The 18,776-nt window shown below is 46.5% G+C and overlaps 1 protein-coding gene across 2 annotated transcripts in view; it reads right to left on the minus strand.

Moving 5' to 3' along the window:
• LRRK1 (leucine rich repeat kinase 1) overlaps positions 1-18,776 on the minus strand; it is a 439,003-nt gene that overhangs the window by 25,594 nt on the left and 394,633 nt on the right. For both annotated transcript variants that reach the window (XM_082253047.1, XM_082253048.1), the window contains 2 exons: positions 7,911-8,062; positions 6,008-6,125 (listed from right to left, as the gene is read on the minus strand). In XM_082253047.1, coding sequence (XP_082109173.1) covers positions 6,008-6,125; positions 7,911-8,062 — 270 coding nt within the window. The remainder of the gene's footprint in view (positions 1-6,007; positions 6,126-7,910; positions 8,063-18,776) is intronic.

The following is an 18,776-nucleotide window of genomic DNA, read 5'->3' on the forward strand; positions in this document are numbered from 1 at the left end:
CGTCAAAGCCAGCGACTGTAAAGCAGGATGGTAAATCGGTCCTTGAGACAGTAGATCGTCTCGAAGAGGCAGACGCCAAGGAGCGTCGACCGCCAGATTCACGAGGTCTGCGTACCAGGACCGGCGAGGCCAGTCCGGTGCCACAAGAATCACCGTGCTGCGTTCCGAGTGCAACCTGCGAAGGAACCTGGACAGCAACTGAATCGGTGGAAACGCGTACATCAGCCTGTACTGATGCCACGGGGCCACTAACGCGTCCGACGCGTCTGCCCGAGGGTCGCGCGTCCTTGCCACGAACCTCTTCACCTTGTAGTTGAGGCGAGACGCGAACAGGTCCACATCTGGAAGACCCCACTTCGCGCACAACATCTGGAAGACAGCCGGGTGGAGAGACCATTCCCCCTGATCCAGGGTCTGGCGACTCAGATAGTCCGCCTGCCAGTTCTCCACTCCCGGAATGTGAACCGCCGTTATCGCCGGGACATGAGTCTCGGCCCAAGACAGAATGTCGGCCACTTCTCGAGCCGCTCGGGCACTCCTGGTGCCCCCTTGGTGGTTGATGTAGGCCACCGCCGTGGCATTGTCCGTCTGCACCCGAACCGGGCAGCCCTGCAGCCGGTCCGTCCAGCGATGAAGACAGAGCCTTATCGCACGCAATTCCAGAATGTTGATCGGAAGGGAAGACTCCCCCTCCGACCAGGTCCCCTGGGCGGACAGAACGCCCAGAACACCACCCCAGCCCGACAGGCTGGCATCCGTGGTGATTATCGTCCACGAGATCGGACGAAAAGACTTGCCCCCGGACACCAACGGGGACTGGAGCCACCACAGAAGGTTTTCCCTGGTGCGATGACTCAACGAGATCTGAAGATCCAGAGATTGAGGTCGCCCGTCCCACCTGGACAGGATCTCCGCTTGGAGACCCCGCGTGTGAAACTGCGCGAAAGGAATCGCCTCGAAGGCCGAGACCATCAATCCCAGACATCTCATACCCGTCCGCAGAGACGAGTGTGGAACGTCCCTGAGGGACCTGACTTCCTCCTGAAGAGTCCTGAGTTTGTCTTCCGGCAGGAAGACCTTCGCCTGCACCGAGTCCAGTATCATCCCCAGATAGGGGAGACGAACCGACGGACTCAGTGTCGACTTTGGAACATTTATCGTCCAACCGAACTCCTGCAGAGTTTGCATTGTGACAGACAGGTCCTTCTCCAGACCCTGTCTGGTCGCAGACCGAACCAGAATGTCGTCCAGATACCCCAGGACAGAAATGCCCTGGGCTCTCAATAGTGCCAGAACCGGTGCAAGCACCTTGGTGAAGACCCGCGGAGCCGAGGCGAGCCCAAAGGGCAACGCCACAAACTGGTAGTGATCCTCCGCAATGGCAAATCGAAGGTACTTCTGATGACCCTCGAATATGGGGATGTGAAGGTACGCATCCTTCAAATCGATGGAGGCCATGAATTCCCCCGGAACCAGGGCAGCCACCACCGAGCGCAGGGATTCCATGCGGAACTTGCGAACTCGCACAGAGCGGTTCAGAGCTTTCAAGTCCAGAATCGGACGAACCTTGCCCTCCTTTCTGGGCACGGTGAACAGATTGGAATAAAACCCCCGAAATCTGTCCCGATGAGGCACCGGAACCACCACTCCCTGAGCCCTCAGGTCCCGCACCGCCAGGTGCAGATCCCGCAGGCGCTCTGGAGACAGTTGAAGATTTGAGGGAAAAAATCTGCTCTCCGGCCGAGAGAGAAACTCGATCTTGTAACCAGATCGAACGATTTCCAGAACCCATCTGTCCCTCACACGGGCCAACCAGGGCTGAAGAAAACCGAGCAAGCGTCCCCCCACCCCAAAACTGGGTGAGGGCGCCCCTTCAGGCCGAACTGTTATGGGCCGCAGGTCCGGATTGACCGGACTTCTGTTTCCCAGACCAGGGCTTCTTCTGAGAGCCTTGGCCCTTGAACGGTTTGCCCTTGTAGTGCGGCCGAAAGGCACGAAAGGACCCCTGAGGGGGCCGAAACTGAGCATGCTTCTTCCCAGAAGCCCCCTTAGCCTTGGGGAAATGGGGCAAGAGAGTGCTCTTACCCCCGGTAATCCCCTTAATCAACACATCCAGGGACTCCCCAAAAAGGCGAGACCCATCATAAGGCAGATTGGCTAAGGTTTTACGTGAAGATTGGTCCACCGACCAACATTTCAACCAAACCAGGCGGCGAGACAACACCGCCACGCTGTGCACACGCGCGGCCAACGGAATCAGGTCCAGGTCCGCATCACACAGATACATGACACCCTGGTGGATCTGATCCACCATATCCAGGGTCGCCGCCGAGGCCGAATCGGCCACTAGGACGCGCCTAAGCATCTGCGTCCAACTTGCGATCGCCTGGGCCGCCATGAGAGAAGCAAACAGAGCCTTAAGCATAGAACCCGTAACAGAATAAGTATGACGGGCAAGAGACTCCAGTCTCCTATCCGTGGCATCACGGAAAACAGGGGATCCCTCTGCAGGGATCGCAGTGGCTTTGTTCAAAACCGCAATAGCATGATCCACCGGCGGAGGCACACACCACCGTTCATCAGTGGCAGGCGAGAAAGGATAACGCAGCTTAAATTTACTTGGCACCGCAAAAGGCTTGCGCAAATCGCGCCATTGGTCCTTAACAGCGCGCTGAAAATCAGCATTGCAGGGAAAAACCTGCGGCGTCCTGCGTTTTCTCTGCGTCCCATAAGCCGCCAAGGCAGCTGGGGGACACACCTCGTCCTGCAAACGTAGCGTCTGCTTAATGGAAGCAATCAACTCATCCATGATTGCAAGCTCTTCAGGCGAGCCAGGGGGAGAATTATCAACCCCCTCAACTTCAGCCTCTACCTCAGACCCCACTAGATCAAGAGAGGAGCGGGACCCCGATAGGGAGGTCCCCGCCAGAACAGCCCCATCACCTTCACCCTCAGAATCAGAGGACAGAGCAACTCTGGGCCGTTTAGTAGATTGAGCAGCCACCAGCATTTGCACCTGTGCAGCAAGGCCAGCCACAATAGTGGCTAAATCCCCCCCTGGGGGGGAAACAGCGGTCCCCTGGCTTTCCACCAATACTGTGGGAAACTTGCCCTCCTGAGAATCCATTGCCCCTGTATGCCAGACAACCAAGGGTCAACTGCCCCCTTACAGCAAGCGTGGCAAGCGCAGCCCACCGCACCACACTCAGGCACAATGAGACCCCCACAGGGAATATACAGACTGAATACAGGCAATGGAACACAGGAATAGAAGGATAAAACCTGAGGAGACTCCGCTGCTGCTGCTGCCTCGATCGGTGCTTCCAGGAGAGAGGAAGTGATGCTGCCAGGGCGCTCTATGTAAGCCTATGGAGGCTACAAGAAAATGGCCGCCGTGCATGTAAACCATGCGGCCGGAGCGGGCGCCGGTAAAATGGCGTCGTTTGGCGCCGAAATCGCCGCTCCACAGTGCATAAAATCACACACAATATTAACCCATTATATGGATACATGTTAGATCGCCGCAGCGATCGCTGTATATGCCCCAACATGCCATTAAAAACATGCCCCACAGCACACAGCTCCTCACACTGCCCAGCCTGACATACTCAGTGTCATACAGCTCCCCCCCCCCCTTGCAGCCCACAGCATGCAGCCGAGAGATAGGGAGACAAGCAGTGTGATTAAAGGCAGGTTACACAGTCCCAGACTGAGACCCCCCCCAGACAGACAGGTCCCCACATAGATACACTTACCTCACATGGCGTGGGGAACCCGCACAGGCGAACAAGCCGCTGCACATGAGGCAGGGAGAGTCGCAATTCAAGACGCACACAATGGCGGTTCAGAAACCGCACAGCGTCCGGTGAGGTAGCCACCTCACCAATCATCCCTGCACCGAACAGGGATGGGTCGTTCACTGTGCCAGGAGCGATACCTGGCTGAACGCTCGATGGCAGACTGGGAAGCCACTGACCCACGACCTGCGACCAGGGGGATCAGCCCGAGACCCAGTCCGCATGATCCTCTTCGTCCGAAGAACTAACTAATGCTGACAAAAATAACAGCTAAGTAAAGGCAGAGAGAAAACTCAAACAAAATATCAAAAAGAAGAAAGAGTCTGGGACAAAAAGTCCCAGCACAGAGAGAGCCAGCCACTCCTGACAAGCTAGACATTAAAACTGAGATATGGTTGCAGGAAGTAGGAGGGTATTGACTGAGGGGACCACCCCTTGAGGGTGGGATATGTTAAAGCTTTATTGTTAACATATTCTGTTGCCTAGCTACTCCTTCGGAGCAAAGTCTAATACCCCATATGTGACGAATATGAAGAGGCGGCGACTGTCGGAGGACGTAAGAGAAAATAGAATTGTTGCTCTACATAAAGATGGCCTAGGCTTTAAGAAGATTGCCAAGACCCTGAAACTGAGCTGCAGCACGGTGGCCAAGACCATACAGCCATTTAACAGGACAGGTTCCACTCAGAACAGACCTCGCCATGGTCAACCAAAGAAGTTGAGTGCACATGCTAAGCGTCATATCCAGAGGTTGTCTTTGGGAAATAGAAGTTTGACTGCTGCCAGCTTTGCTGCAGAGGTTGAAGGGGTGGGGGGGTCAGCCTGTCAGTGCTCAGACCATACGCCGCACACTGCATCAAATTGGTCTGCATGTCTGTCGTCCCAGAAGGAAGCCTCTTGTAAAGATGATGCATAAGAAAGCCTGCAAACAGGTTGCTGAAGACAAGCAGACTAAGGACATGGATGTACTGTGGTCTGATGAGACCAAGATAAACTTATTTGGTTCAGATGGTGTCAAGCATGTGTGGCTGCAACCAGGTGAGGGGTACAAAGACAAGTGTGTCTTGCCTACAGTCAAGCATGGTGAGGGAGTGTCATGGTCTGTGGCTGCATGAGTGCAGCCGACACTGGGGAGCTACAGTTCATTGAGGGAACCATGAATGCCAAAAGTGACATACTAAAGCAGAGCATGATCCCCTCCCTTCAAGGACTGGGCTGCAGGACAGTATTCCAACATGATAATGACCCCAAACACACCTCCAAGACGACCACTGCCTTGATAAAGAAGCTGAGGGTAAAGGTGATAAACTGGACAAGCATGTCTCCAGACCTAAACCCTATTGAGCATCTGTGGGGCATCCTCAAACAGAAGGTGGAGGAGTGCAAGGTTTCTAACATCCACCAGCTCCGTGATGTCGTCATGGAGGAGTGGAAGAGGACTCCAGTGGCAGCCTGTGAAGCTCTGGTGAACTCCATGCCCAAGAGGGAAGGCAGTGCTGGAAAATAATGGTGGCCACACAAAATTATCACACTTTGGGCCCAAATTGGACATTTTTACTTAGGGGTGTACTCACTTTTGTTGCCAGCGGTTTAGACATTAATGGCTGTGTATTGAGTTATTTTGAGGGGACAGCAAATTTACACTGTTATACAAGCTGTACACTCACTACATTACATTGTAGCAAAGTGTCATTTCTTCAGTGTTGTCACATGAAAAGATAGAATAAAATTTTTACAAAAATGTGAAGGGTGTACTCACTTTTGTGAGATACTGTATACGGAGCCTCATTCTTGTGATATATATATATAGATCTCAGGGATCACTAAACTATTAAAAGGGTGGGAGCCCCGCACTGGTTTGTACAGTCCATAAAGGATTTATTCCACATAAAAGGCTGAAACGTTTAATGGGTCAAGCCTCCTCCTTCATCAGGATTTGTGAAAAATAATAGATGGAATGGAAGAAGTAGACAACTGTCCAGTTAGGCGTGCAAACCTGTAGATATCTGCTCTGTATGAAAAAAATTTATATATTTTTCACAAGCCCTGATGAAGAATGAGGCTTGAGCTCACGAAACATGTTGGCTTTCTATGTGGAATAAAACCCAAACTAGTGTAATGCTCTCAGCCTTCAACACTACCTCAATATATGATGTGACAGCTAATACCTGTCACCCCTAGGATTCTACATCATTTTAATAGGTTCACACCTCAGTGGCGATCCACAGCATGTTCTGTACTTTCAGCTGGCTACACATCTTCAGTCCAGGGCAGCTCAAGCCTCGTACCTCCACCTGGCCTTTGGCCACATCCACAACTGTATAATTCCTATAGAGAAAAACAGGGAAAGGTTGGTGCTGCTGGGTCTTTTCTTCTGCATGATATACTGTATGTTTGTTACAATAAAAGTGGTTCTGAAGTCTAAATATTTTTCACCTTTAATGCATACTCCGAATTAGGGTAAAAAATGCTCCACTATATGTCCTACACTCCGGGTTCTAAACACTTACCTTGTTCCATGTCACCACTTCAGCACTGTCTCCAGCACCGACCCATAGGCTCCTGCTGCTGTCAGTCAAACACCTGTGCAGAGGGTGGGGGGTGCAGCATACCGGTGCTGTGTGTTTTTATGGACACGGAGCGGGAGCTCGCGCATGCACATGTGCTTCCTTTGCAACCAGTTTTCTACAGGAGACACCTGAAGGAGGGTGGAACCGACAGTGCTGGTAGAGACTGCCAGAAGAGGAGGAAAGTGGCTTTTCTGTTCAATATTGTCGCACAGGGCAGGAAAGCATAGCCTCTTTTTTATTTAAAGCCCAACTCCATCTAAAAACAACATTCTCCTACGCAGTGGGGCTGTGCCAGCACTGCACGGGTCAAAAGCGCGTTTTGTCTAGGGGTGAGGAGAAAGCTTATACTCTCCTGATCCTTCATTCCACTGGAAAACAGTGCTCCCCCACAGTCCAGTGGTGGACTATTCCTGGTCTATGGAGCCTGCTCTGGGCTTGATGATGTCAGGAACAGTCCACAACTCAAGACTGCTAGAGCGCGTGGGTGCCAAAACAGTTTTGTGCTCAGAGGATTAGGTAAGTAAATCCCCTTTCTCCTTTACCATGACAAAAACCAGCAGGTAATCCATTCAGTGCGGGTACAGCCCCACTTCATGGTACAACTTTTTTTTCTTTTAAGAAAAAAAAACAAAACTTTAGGATCACTTTAATATTTTACTTAATAACATGATAACCTGGAGGTTAGAGTCTAGTGATCGACCAATATCGTTTTTTCATTGCCGATACTGATATTTTGGTCATCGCATATCGGTATTGGACGATCTGGGCCGATATTTTCGCACATTTAAAAAATTGTTTATTTTTTTATTTTCTTTACTTAACTCTTTTACTTAACTCAAGGTACTCTTGTGGAGTGATGTTGGGGTCTAAAAGACCCCAAACCCCTCCTCTGCACTTAAAAGCATTCAAAATGCCAAGTTTGGCTGTTTTGAATGCTGTCATTTTTTTGAATCTGGCGTCATGACCATACTTCCGGGTTTTTGCATTGAGATTTCGGCAGCCGTGCAGGCTGGTTGCCCGGGTCTCCTGGTGGGACGGGTGACCCAGGTGAGTTGCAGAAGGTGGCAGGAGGGGGGGGGGAACGTCCCCTCCCGCTCCTTGTAATGACAGCCGAGCGGCTTCTCAGCCGCATCGGTTGTCATTACAAGACAGCTGACCGTCGGCTATGGACGCCGGTACCGGGGTGATGCCTCTAGCTGCAGGCATCACTTCAGTACAAGCACTTTTCCGAAATATCGGTAACCTCCGGTGCCGATTCCGATATATCGGGGAAAGTGCATATTGGCCCCCCCGATATATCAGCTTTGTCGATAATCGGTCCATCCCTATTAGAGTCCCTTTGTAGAATGATACATGCATGCAATCAATAGGTGGTATTAGTAAAAATTAACATATAAAATTGGTATTATTACATCTTATTGACACAACAGCCACAGCACTTCACCCAGCCCCCAATACTGAACACACAAAGAGACAGGTGTTTTATACACTGATGCAAAAACAGAGTGGTAATAAATAACGTTTCCTACAGAAAGGCTAATACCTTGTTTGCCCCGCTCCCATCCAGAAGACAACGGTGGTGTCCACTTCCCTGGATGAACAGAATGTCTCCTGCATTCCGCATAAGATATGATACTTGAAGACTGAGAAACTTGGATCATTCATACGCCGCACCACAGACGCAGCCAGAGGGCGCTATGAACAAAAGAAACAAAAAAGAGTACAGTAAAATCTGTCCAAAAGAATATCTACAATACTAAAAGTTATCTATAGTAAGAAATATACTCCACAGTCACAGTGCCAAACATTCTAAAAATAAGGAAATTTGTATTTAATTTAAAAAAAAAATAAAATCATATTTAAATTGAAATTATTATATTTATTATTATACAGGATTTATATAGCGCCAACAGTTTGCACAGCGCTTTACAGTGTGGGGGAAGACAATACAGTTACAGTACAATTCAATGCAGGAGGAATCAGAGGGCCCTGCTCGTTAGGAAATACGGTATATTACAGGCAGCAAAGTTAATTTTGCAGTGTCTACCATTAAAAAGGATCTCCCCTATCCCCCAATGGCCCTACTTTTTACAATTTTAGGTCCGGTTCACGCTGGTGCTACATGCGCTCCGACTTTGGGAGCACATGTCGCATGGCGTGTATAAATCAATGGAGCCTCTTAACTGGTCAGAAACAAGTCGGGCCGACTTGAAAAAAGGTTCCTGCACTACTTTGGTCCGACTTGGGCACAATTTTAGCTCATTGATTTGAGTGTAAGTAACATCCAAGTCAGATCATCGTCCTAAGTGATCCGACTTGTCTTCTGGGGATCTTGAGGGGGCCCACGCCAAAATTAACCCCCCCCCAAAAAAACGGTGTGGCGCCCCCCCCCCCAAAGACCCTACCAGACCCTTCGGTCAGGTATGAATTTTGAAGGGAAACCCCACGTCAAAAAAAAAAAAAAACGGCATGGGGTCCCTCTCAAAATTTATACCAGACACTTATCCGAGCACACAGCCCGGCAGGTCAGGAAAGGGTTGGGGGGGGAGCGAGTGCCCCCCCTCCCTCCTGGACCATACTAGGCAACATGCCCTCAACATGGGGAGTGGGTGCTTTGGGGCAGGGGGGCTCTGCGCCCCCCCCAACCCAAAGCACCTTGTCCCCCATGTTGATGGGGACAAGGGCCTCTTCCAGACAACCATGGGCAGTGGTTGTGGGGGTCTGCGGGTAGGGGGCTAACCTGAATCTGGAAGCCCCCTTCAACAAGGGGGCCCCCAGATTCTGACTTCCACCCTATGTGAATGAGTATGGGGTACATTACCCCCTACCCCTACACATTCACCCAAAAAAATGTCTCAAAAATAAATAAAAACAGTAAACAGGTTTTATTAAAAGTGAAGAATGTCCCCCGTTGTAGCTCCAATGTATTTTCTCCCTCCGGTTCTCCTCTCTCAGGTGATATCTTCTTACTCCACTGTCTTCTTCCTCTGGTTCTTCTACCTCCGCTGTCTTCTTTGGTTTTTCTGCCGGTTCTTCTCCATCCTGACGCTGGTTCCTGCTGTTGCTGCGTGTGCCATTACTTAAATAGCCATGGGGCATGGCCATTCGGTGACATAATCTGGAGACCCCGATCCCAGAACTGGCAGAAGAACCAGAGGTAGAAGAAGACAGCGGAGGGAAAAGAACCGGAGGAAGAGGATGACATCGGCGGGAGAAGAACCGGAGGAAGAGGACAGCGGAGGGAGAAGAACCGGAGAAAAATAACATCACCAGAGAGAGAAGACACTTTGGTGCTACGACGGGGGACATTCCTCAATTTTATTAAAGGACTTTGTCAAAAACCTGTTTTTATTTATTATTGACACTTTTTTGGGTGAATAAGTAGGGGTACAATGTTCCTCCTATCCAGGTGTACAGGAGGCTGCACAAGCCCCCTGGAGCATGGGGTCAGGTCTAAATTGAGACCCTGCGACTCCTGTATGTACGCCCCTGCTGGCCAGGACAAAGTCACCACTGCCCTCAGGGAAACCAGGAAGGAGAAAATAAAAAGGCAAGTAAAGCATAAAAAAACAAAACATTTAAAAAAAGCATTAGTCAATTTCACATCAGCATACACAAATGCATGCTGATAGGAAAGGGGGAAAGGTCCACTTTAAAGATTTTACAGCAAGTCAAAAACCCTGTTTTCTTTATCGTTTATTAGGGGCCAGAAAGAATTCTGAGACAGTTGGGACTTCCTAAAGCAGTCAAAATGAGGGGTGGGCAACACTGCAAACATAATTCTAACAGGCCTTCAAATGACTGGGAACAGTTGGGGGGCTCAGGACAGCCATACCTGAAGGGCCATACATCCTGAACTGGCATTAGCATAGGTCTTAATATCCACCTAGAAAAACTTACAGAACGTGTGAATGGAAGACCAGGTGATAGCCTTACAAATCTGGGAAACAAAATTCTGATCCCGAAAAGTCCAGGTGGTGGTTAATGATTTAATGCAGTGTGCCTTTATAGGAAAAAGTAAAACCTTGTCCTAAACCACTTCTGGACCAAAAGGATTTGCCCCCTTAATGACCAGTCCATATTTTGCGATTCGGCATTGCTTTACTTTAACGGACAACTGCACGGTCATACGGCGCTTTACCTAAATAAAATAGATTTTTTTTCCCCACAAATAGAGATTTCTTTTGGTGGTATTTGATCTCCTCTGCGTTTTTTATTTTTTACGCTATAAACAAAAATAGAGCGACTATTCTGAAAAAAAAAAAAAATAAATATTTTCACTTTCTGCTATATAACGTTCCCAAAAAAAATAAAAAATCTAAATTTTTTTAACATTTTAGGCCAATTTTTCTGCTACATATTTTTGGTAAAAAAAAAAAAAAAAAAAATCGCAATAATATGCAATATTTTGATTGGTTTGCGCAAAAGTTATCACGTCTACAAACTATGGGTAAGATTTGTAATTTTTATTGTTTATTTTTTTTTACTATTAATGGCGGCGATCTGCGATTTTGCAGCGGACAGATCGGACCCCTAACTGACATTTTTGACACTTTTGGGGGGACCAGTGACATTACTACAGTAATCATTGCTAAAAATATGCACTGTTACTTTAATAATGACACTGGCAGGGAAGGGGTTAACACTGTGGGTGATCAAGGGGTTAAATGTAAGCCTAGGGGAGTGATTCTAACTGTGGGGGGGTGTGGCTTGTGGAATGACCATAGAGACCTGTGTTCCTACATAGAAGGATCACATGGGCTCTATAATCATTCAAGAGAGAAGAACGGTCAGCTGTCTTCACAACAGCTGCCTGTCCTTCTCTCTCAGCGGGGAACGATCGTGGGTGCCAGGCGGCAATCAAAGCCACCTGACCCGTGCATCGGAATCCCCGCCGGGGCGCACTTGCCCCTAGTTGCAGGCGCGCGACAGACGTATACCTACGTCGGTTTGCACAGGAGAGGCTGCCTGCCCCTCTTTAACGGGTTAAGGTAGCTCTAAAGGCAGAAGGTTTTTTACCCTAAAGTAGAACTAAGGGCAAAACTTTTTTTTTTTCATTTAGGGCTATAACCCCCCCCCCCCCCACCTGTCAGATATTATTCTCACCATCTTTGTCCCATTGGGTAGAACTACCTTTACTTCCTGTTCCATAGCCAAGCAGGTAGTGAGACAAAATCTCTGCAAATTATAGGGAATATTTTGGGGACCCCCCAGGTCACATGAACTAGTGTCCCCTTTTTTAACATTTTCCCTGTATTACTTTTCTAGGGACAACCTAAAATCTGGGATTTTCTTTTACTTTCCCTTTCAATGATAATGGTAAACAGGACAAATAGAGAGGGTGAATTTCCCTAGCGGGAGCACAGACAGCGATAACAACTGACAGAGGTTCCAATCCCTCTCCACATTAAAAAAAAAAAAAAAAAGTTTTGGCCTAAGTAATGCTTTTATTTATTCTATGCATTAAGGTAAAAAAAACCTTCTGAGAGCAGCATCAACCCTAGTCCCCCCTCATACTTACCTGAGCCCCATCTTGATCAAGCAATGTGTATGAGAGCATCGGCTCTCCCGTGTGTCTCGGTCTCTCTCCCCTCATTGGCTCACACAGCAGTGGGAGCCACTGGCTCCTGCTGCTGTCAATCACAGCTAGTGAGCGAATGAGGAGAGACTGGGGGGGGGGGACCAAACAACACTCTGTGTGTGAATGCACAATGCCTATTCACAGGAGCGTGCCCCTATAACAAGAGTCTTGCTACTGGGGGCAAGCAACAGGGGGGGGGGGGGGGGAGAGCCAGGACCACTGCTGGGGGACCCAAGAGGAAGAGGATGGGGGCTGCTCTGTGTAAAACCTTTACACAGAGCAGGTAAGTATAACATGGCTGTTATTTTTAACAACAAAAAAAACTCACTTTAAGGATTGTCCCTTTAATGCCGGTTCACATTTGTGTGATCACAGAGATCGCATGTAATTCGGAGCGCACTGCTCCTAAGTTACATGCGATCTCATGTGCGGTGCAAATTTCAGCCATACGGTTTGTATGGTTGAATTCGCACCGCAATCGCACTAAAACACACACAGGACCCTTTTTTTAATCCGCAGCATAATCGGATCGAATGGTGGTTCACACTAATGCGAACCGATTCTGTGCGAACTTGCAGATCGCACTGCGATATGCAATCTCAACTGGGTGTGTCGTTAACTGTTAATTGACACCCCCTGCGTATCGCATATGGCAGTGTGAACTCCACAATGACTCGACTAGTGAATTCCATACAGAAATTCTGCACCCGAAGCAAGGCACTGAGTGTGGTTTTTAGATCCAGAATGGGGTTTCAGCCCCCATAGAGGAAATAGCAGGAGACCAAGTAACATGTTTGGTGTATTCTGACAGCTGAGCAGTCCCCGCTATCAGAATTCAATGAAGATAATTTACTAAAATGGAGAGTGCAAAATCTGGTGAAGCTCTGCATAGAAACCAATCAGCTTCCAGGTTTTAGCCCTTGTTCACATTGAAGGCGGGTTTGCAAATGCACTATTTGAAACCCGCATTTCAGTGCGAGTCCAGGGGGTATTTGAAAGACGTGTGCGTCTTTGTGCACAGATGTCTATTGAAATCGCCCCCGAAGTCGCCAAAAGTAGTTCAGGAACTACTTTAAGAAATCAGCGCAGCTCCGGTAAGCCGGCTCGCACCGATTGGGACATTGCCGTTGCCAGGAATAGGCTGCGATTTGGCATGTCAAATCGCTCCCATGTGAACGAGGACAAATTGTCAAAGCTTAATTGAACAAGATGAAGTTAGAAGCTGACTGACTACCATGCAGAGCTGCACAAGATTTTGCAATCTCCATTAGTAAAACAACTCCACTGTCTCAGTGGGGAGGGTGATAGCTAAACACAGGATCGGATTATATGGGCTGATCAAAAAAAAAAAAAAAAGTCAACTATGGCCACCTTTAGACAATACCTAAATTATAAGCATCAAATAAGGAAGATACCGAAAACACTAAAAAAAACAAGAAAAAGCTATCAAAACCATGCCATAATCCCGTCATATCAGAGAAAGTTGGTTGGACAGGTGTAATAACATCTTTTGATGGTCAGAGGAGGTCGTTCTCTAGTAAGCTATGCACAACATACTATGCATTTGATTGATATATTTAGCATGTTATATGGTGTAATATCTCTAATACTGAATCTGTTTAAGAATATGTCTGTGCGTCTATGGTCCTGAAGACTCTTGATACGAAACGCGTCGACCTATGAACAGACGTACCTTCACATCTATACAATCTTCATGATATGTATTATATTTACTATTTAGATGTTTGATGTGCACTATTTACATTTATAAGAGATTTGTTCTTCTGTGTTAGGCTGATGCCCAGTATGGGCCAGCTTTTTCACTTTTTATAATACCTGTCCAACCAATGCTTTTGATACACTAAATAGACTGATATGTAAACTCACAATGCTGACTGCGTGTTTTAACCACTTGCCGACTGCCGCAAGTACATATACTGCGGCGGTCAGCCCCTCCAGGGCAAAGTGACGTATCGGTACGTCATTCGCCCGCTCGTTCACTGCCATCACCGCGCAAGTGACCAGCGGCTCTGATGTCCGCCGGCCACCCGCGATCTCCCGCTGGAGAGGGAGAAAGGCAGACGGCTGATGAAAACACAACCATCTGTCATTCTCCCTGGTGTAACTGCAGAGATCATACGATCCTGCTATGTAGGATCGTATGTCTCTGTGGTTACATCAAAAGCCACGCCCCTTGACAGTTAGAATCACGCCCCTAGGGACACACTTAACCCCTGGATCTCTAATAAAGTTAACCCCTTCCCTGCCAGTGTCATTATTACAGTAACAGTGCATATGTATAGCACTGATTACTGTAGTAGTGTCACTGGTACCCCCAAAAGTGTCAAAAATGTCAGTCAAGGATCTGTCTGCCGCAAAGTCGCAGTCCCGCAAAAAAAAAAAAAAACGCAGATCGCCACCATTACTACTTAAAAAAAAACAATAAAAATGACAAATCTTTCCCGTAGTTAGTAAACGCAATAACTTTTGCGCAAACCAATCAAAATACGCTTATTGTGACAAATTGGCCTAAAATGTTAAAAAATTTTGATTTTTACATTTTTTTGGGGGGGAATTTCATATAAAAATAATGTGAAAAATATTGTTATTTTTTCAAAATTGTCGCTATTTTTCTGTTTATAGCGCAAAAAGTAAAAGTTGCACAGGTGATCAAATACCACCAAAAGAAAGCTCTGTTTGTGGGAAAAAAAGGACATCAATTTTATTTGGGTACAGCGTCGCACGACCGCGCAATTGTCCGTTAAAATCACGCAGTGCCGAATCGCAAAATAGGCCCTGGTCTTTGAGCAGCTAAATCCTCCGGGGCTTAAGTGGTTAAATATTAAATAAAGATTATAAAATAAAAAAAAAATCTAACTGGGCATAGTAAATTGACTTGAAAAAACAGTGCATCACAAAATAAATCAAATCAAATCAAATGACATTCCCTTAAAACACAATCTTAAAAGTTTCTCAAAGATGTAAACATCAAATAGAGTCTCAAAGCGATGAGGGGTGTTCATGCAGACATCAAAACATTCAAGATGTGCTCCAATAAAACAGCTTTTATTGCAAATAAATGTAATAGAGCAGCACGAAATGCCAGCAGAATGCTTGGATGTATAGGGAGAGGTATAAGCAGTAGAAAGAGAGAAGTGCTTATGCCGCTGTACAGAACACTGGTGAGACCTCACTTGGAGTATTGTGCGCAGTACTGGAGGCCATATCTCCAGAAGGATATAGATACTCTAGAGAGAGTTCAGAGAAGAGCTACTAAACTAGTACATGGATTGCAGGAAAAAACTTACCAGGAAAGGTTAAAGGACCTTAACATGTATAGCTTGGAAGAAAGAAGAGACAGAGGGGATATGATAGAAACTTTTAAATACATAAAGGGAATCAAATCGGTAAAGGAGGAGAGCATATTTAAAAGAAGAAAAACTACCACAAGAGGACACAGTTTTAAATTAGAGGGGCAAAGGTTTAAAAGTAATGTGAGGAAGTATTACTTTACTGAGAGAGTAGTGGATGCATGGAATAACCTTCCTGCAGAAGTGGTAGCTGCAAATACAGTGAAGGAGTTTAAGCATGCATGGGATAGGCATAAGGCTATCCTTCATATAAGATAGGGCCAGGGACTATTCATAGGATTCAGATATATTGGGCAGACTAGATGGGCCAAATGGTTCTTATCTGCCGACACATTCTATGTTTCTAATAAAATTACCAGAGCCGGCACTATAACCAGTGCAAGATAATACAGCGTGGTACAGGAATCCGCTGACGAAGTCCCGCCTTTGGGGACGTAACGCGTACGGAGGTAGGAGGAGATTGTGACGTCCCCCGCAGCCACCCAACTCGGAAGTTTATCCCTGTACCACGCTGTATTATCTTGCACTGGTTATAGTGCTGGCTCTGGTAATTTTATCACATTTATTTGCAATAAAAGCTGTTTTATTATGGTACACACTATGTGCTGCTCTTTTATCCTTTTAAACATCAAATGCTGCTATTCCCAGTGAAAAATTGAGGAGCTCAGGTACCGTGTTTGGGAGCGTCCCTGTCAGAAGCACACCCGCATCCCCTTTCAGTAAATGCTTGATTTGACCCGACTGCTAACCCAGGGATCTTAGCTGGAGGTGAGGATTTAGTGTGGCTGGTGGAGGATTTCCACATTGGAGCACATCTTGAATGCTTTGATGTCTGCATGAACACCCCTCATCACTTTGGGACTCTATTTGATGTTTACATCTTTGAGAAATTGTTTTAAGATTGTCTTTTTAGGGAATGTCATTTGATTTTATTTGATTTATTTAGTGCTGCGGCTGCACTGTGTTTTTTCAAGTTATTTCTCTTGGATTTGATATTTTGACCCTGAGTGTTCAGCTGCTTTTATTACATCTATGTATTGTGGTGCGCTGATTTTATTTCTTTACTATAGTAAATTCACTGGCATGTATGGAAAACTATATCGCTATGAGTATGCCTTACTAAAAATGCTGGGGATTAAAAAAAAAAAAAAGTGAAGTCTTTTTTCAGGGTAACGCAAGTTACAACACTTGCACACGTCCATTATTAACCAGTTTATGACCGGCCGCCGCAGATGTACTGCGGCAGGCAGCCGCTCCCAGGCAAGTCCCTGTACATGTACGGCGCTCGCTCTTGGGAATCTAGGGGGCTCCTATTGCCGCCTGACACCCGCGATCGTTCCCTGCTGAGAGAGAAGGACGGTCGGCTGTTGTAAACACAGCTGACCGTTCTTCTCCCTGGAATGATCACAGAGCGCCTGTGATCCTTCTATATAGGATCACATGTCTCTATGGCCATCTCAGAAGCCACGCCCCCCCACAGTTAGAATCACTCCCCTAGGCTCACATTTAACCTCTTGATCACCCATATTATTAACCCCTTCCCTGCCAATGGTATTATTATAGTAACATTGCATATTTTTAGCACTGATTACTGTAGTAATGTCACTGGTACCCCCAAAAGTGTCAAAAATGTCAGTTAGCGGTCTGATCTGTCCGCCGCAATGTCGCAGTCCTGCAAAAAATCGCAGATCGCCGTCATTACTAGTTAAAAAAAAACAATAAAAATGACATAAATCTTTCCCATAGTTAGTAGACGCGATAACTTTTGCGCAAACCAATCAAAATAAGCTTATTGCGATTTTTTTTACCAAAAATACGTAGCAAAAAACAAATTGGTCTAAAATGTTAAAAAAAATTTAGATTTTTAAATTTTTTTTTTTGGGAATGTCATGTAGCAGAATGTGAAAAATGTCTTTCTTTATTTTTAGCGCAAAAAATAAAAATCGCACAGGTGATCAAATACCACCAAAAGAAAGCTCTATTTGTGGGGGAAAAAAGGGACGTAAATTTTGTTTGGGTAGAGCGTCACATGACCGCGCAATTGTCTGTTAAAGTAACGCAGTGCCAAATCGCAAAATAGGGCCTGGTCAGGAAGGGGGCAGATCCTTCCGGGGCTGAAGTGGTTAAAAAGACAAGAAATTCTATAAATATCACATTAGTCCCAGCCTGGAATTATCGCTCTTCTATCTTTCCATCGTAGGTGCAGTTGTCCTTTACCAAGCGATATTTTTCAGGCCAATTTTCCCGTGTGCTATGTGTAATTATTAAATAATTATGTTTGTGGAAATTGACTAATCTCTAACAGATGGTGACAACAAAAAGTGCAGCAGTAAGTCAATATTAGCATACCAACAGCTGTGTTATGAAGGCATTATACATGGAAATCCTTTCTAGGCTCATTACACCAGAATTAGGTAAATAAGATTTACAATATTGTGAGTATAATGACATAACGTGCTTTGGAGAAGAGAATGCAGATACAGCAAAATGACACATCCTGCTCGCTACACAGCAAATGGAACTCCCCAAGATTACATAACTGCAAATATTTCCTTGCTTGAATATTTATGTTACAAAACTTGTTTAGAGAAGAATTCCAAGTATCAATATTTTATACATAGTTACAGCTTGGACCAAGGTAACAACGTAAATACCATACCGAAATAATGGCCTGGGAAGCTGGAAGCCCAATTTTTGGTTATTCGGATGCATCCGAATGAAATAGTAACGATTTTCATTGAAATTCGTTTAATTTCGTTTCGTATATTCATTTTCTAAAGAATTCCAAATTTTCGTTCCCCACTGAGAGCTGAAATGTAAACAAAAGAATGCTGGCAATAGAAAATTCAGAAAAAAAAAAAAAAACATGCTGCATGCTCAGATAAGGGTCTGGTAAGGATTTAGGGTCCCCCCCCTAAATCCTTACCAGACCCTTATCTGAGCATGCAGCCCAGCAGGTCAGGAAAGGAAGTGGACGAGAACCCTGGGCAGTGGTTGTGGGGGTGAGGGGCTTATTGGAATCTAGAAGCCTCCAGATTCCCCCCCCCCCCCTACATGTGAATGAGTATGGTATAGTAACACTACCCATTCACCAAAAAAAGTGTAAAAAGTGAATAAAGACACCACACGAGTTTTTGACAATTCTTTTATTAAAAAATATAAAACAATGTCCCCCGATGTAGATCCATCGTCAATCACGACGCCAGCCACACCGCCATAGGCCCCCCCCCGCCCCAGAACACCTTCTCCATGTTGAGGGCATGTGGCCTGGTATGGTTAAGGAGGGGGGGGGCACTCGCTCATCCCCCCCTTCTTTCCTGGCCTGCTCCGCTGCATGCTAAGGGTCTGGTTTCTGTTTCTTTTTACATTTTGGTGTGGGGTTCCCCTTAAAATCCATACCAGACCCGGATGGGTGGGGGGGGGGGGTGTGAATTTTCTTTTGCTGGCTTTCTTTTCT

Source organism: Pelophylax lessonae (genome assembly GCF_965119305.1).
Source record: "Pelophylax lessonae genome assembly, chromosome: 4".
NCBI lineage: Eukaryota > Metazoa > Chordata > Amphibia > Anura > Ranidae > Pelophylax > Pelophylax lessonae.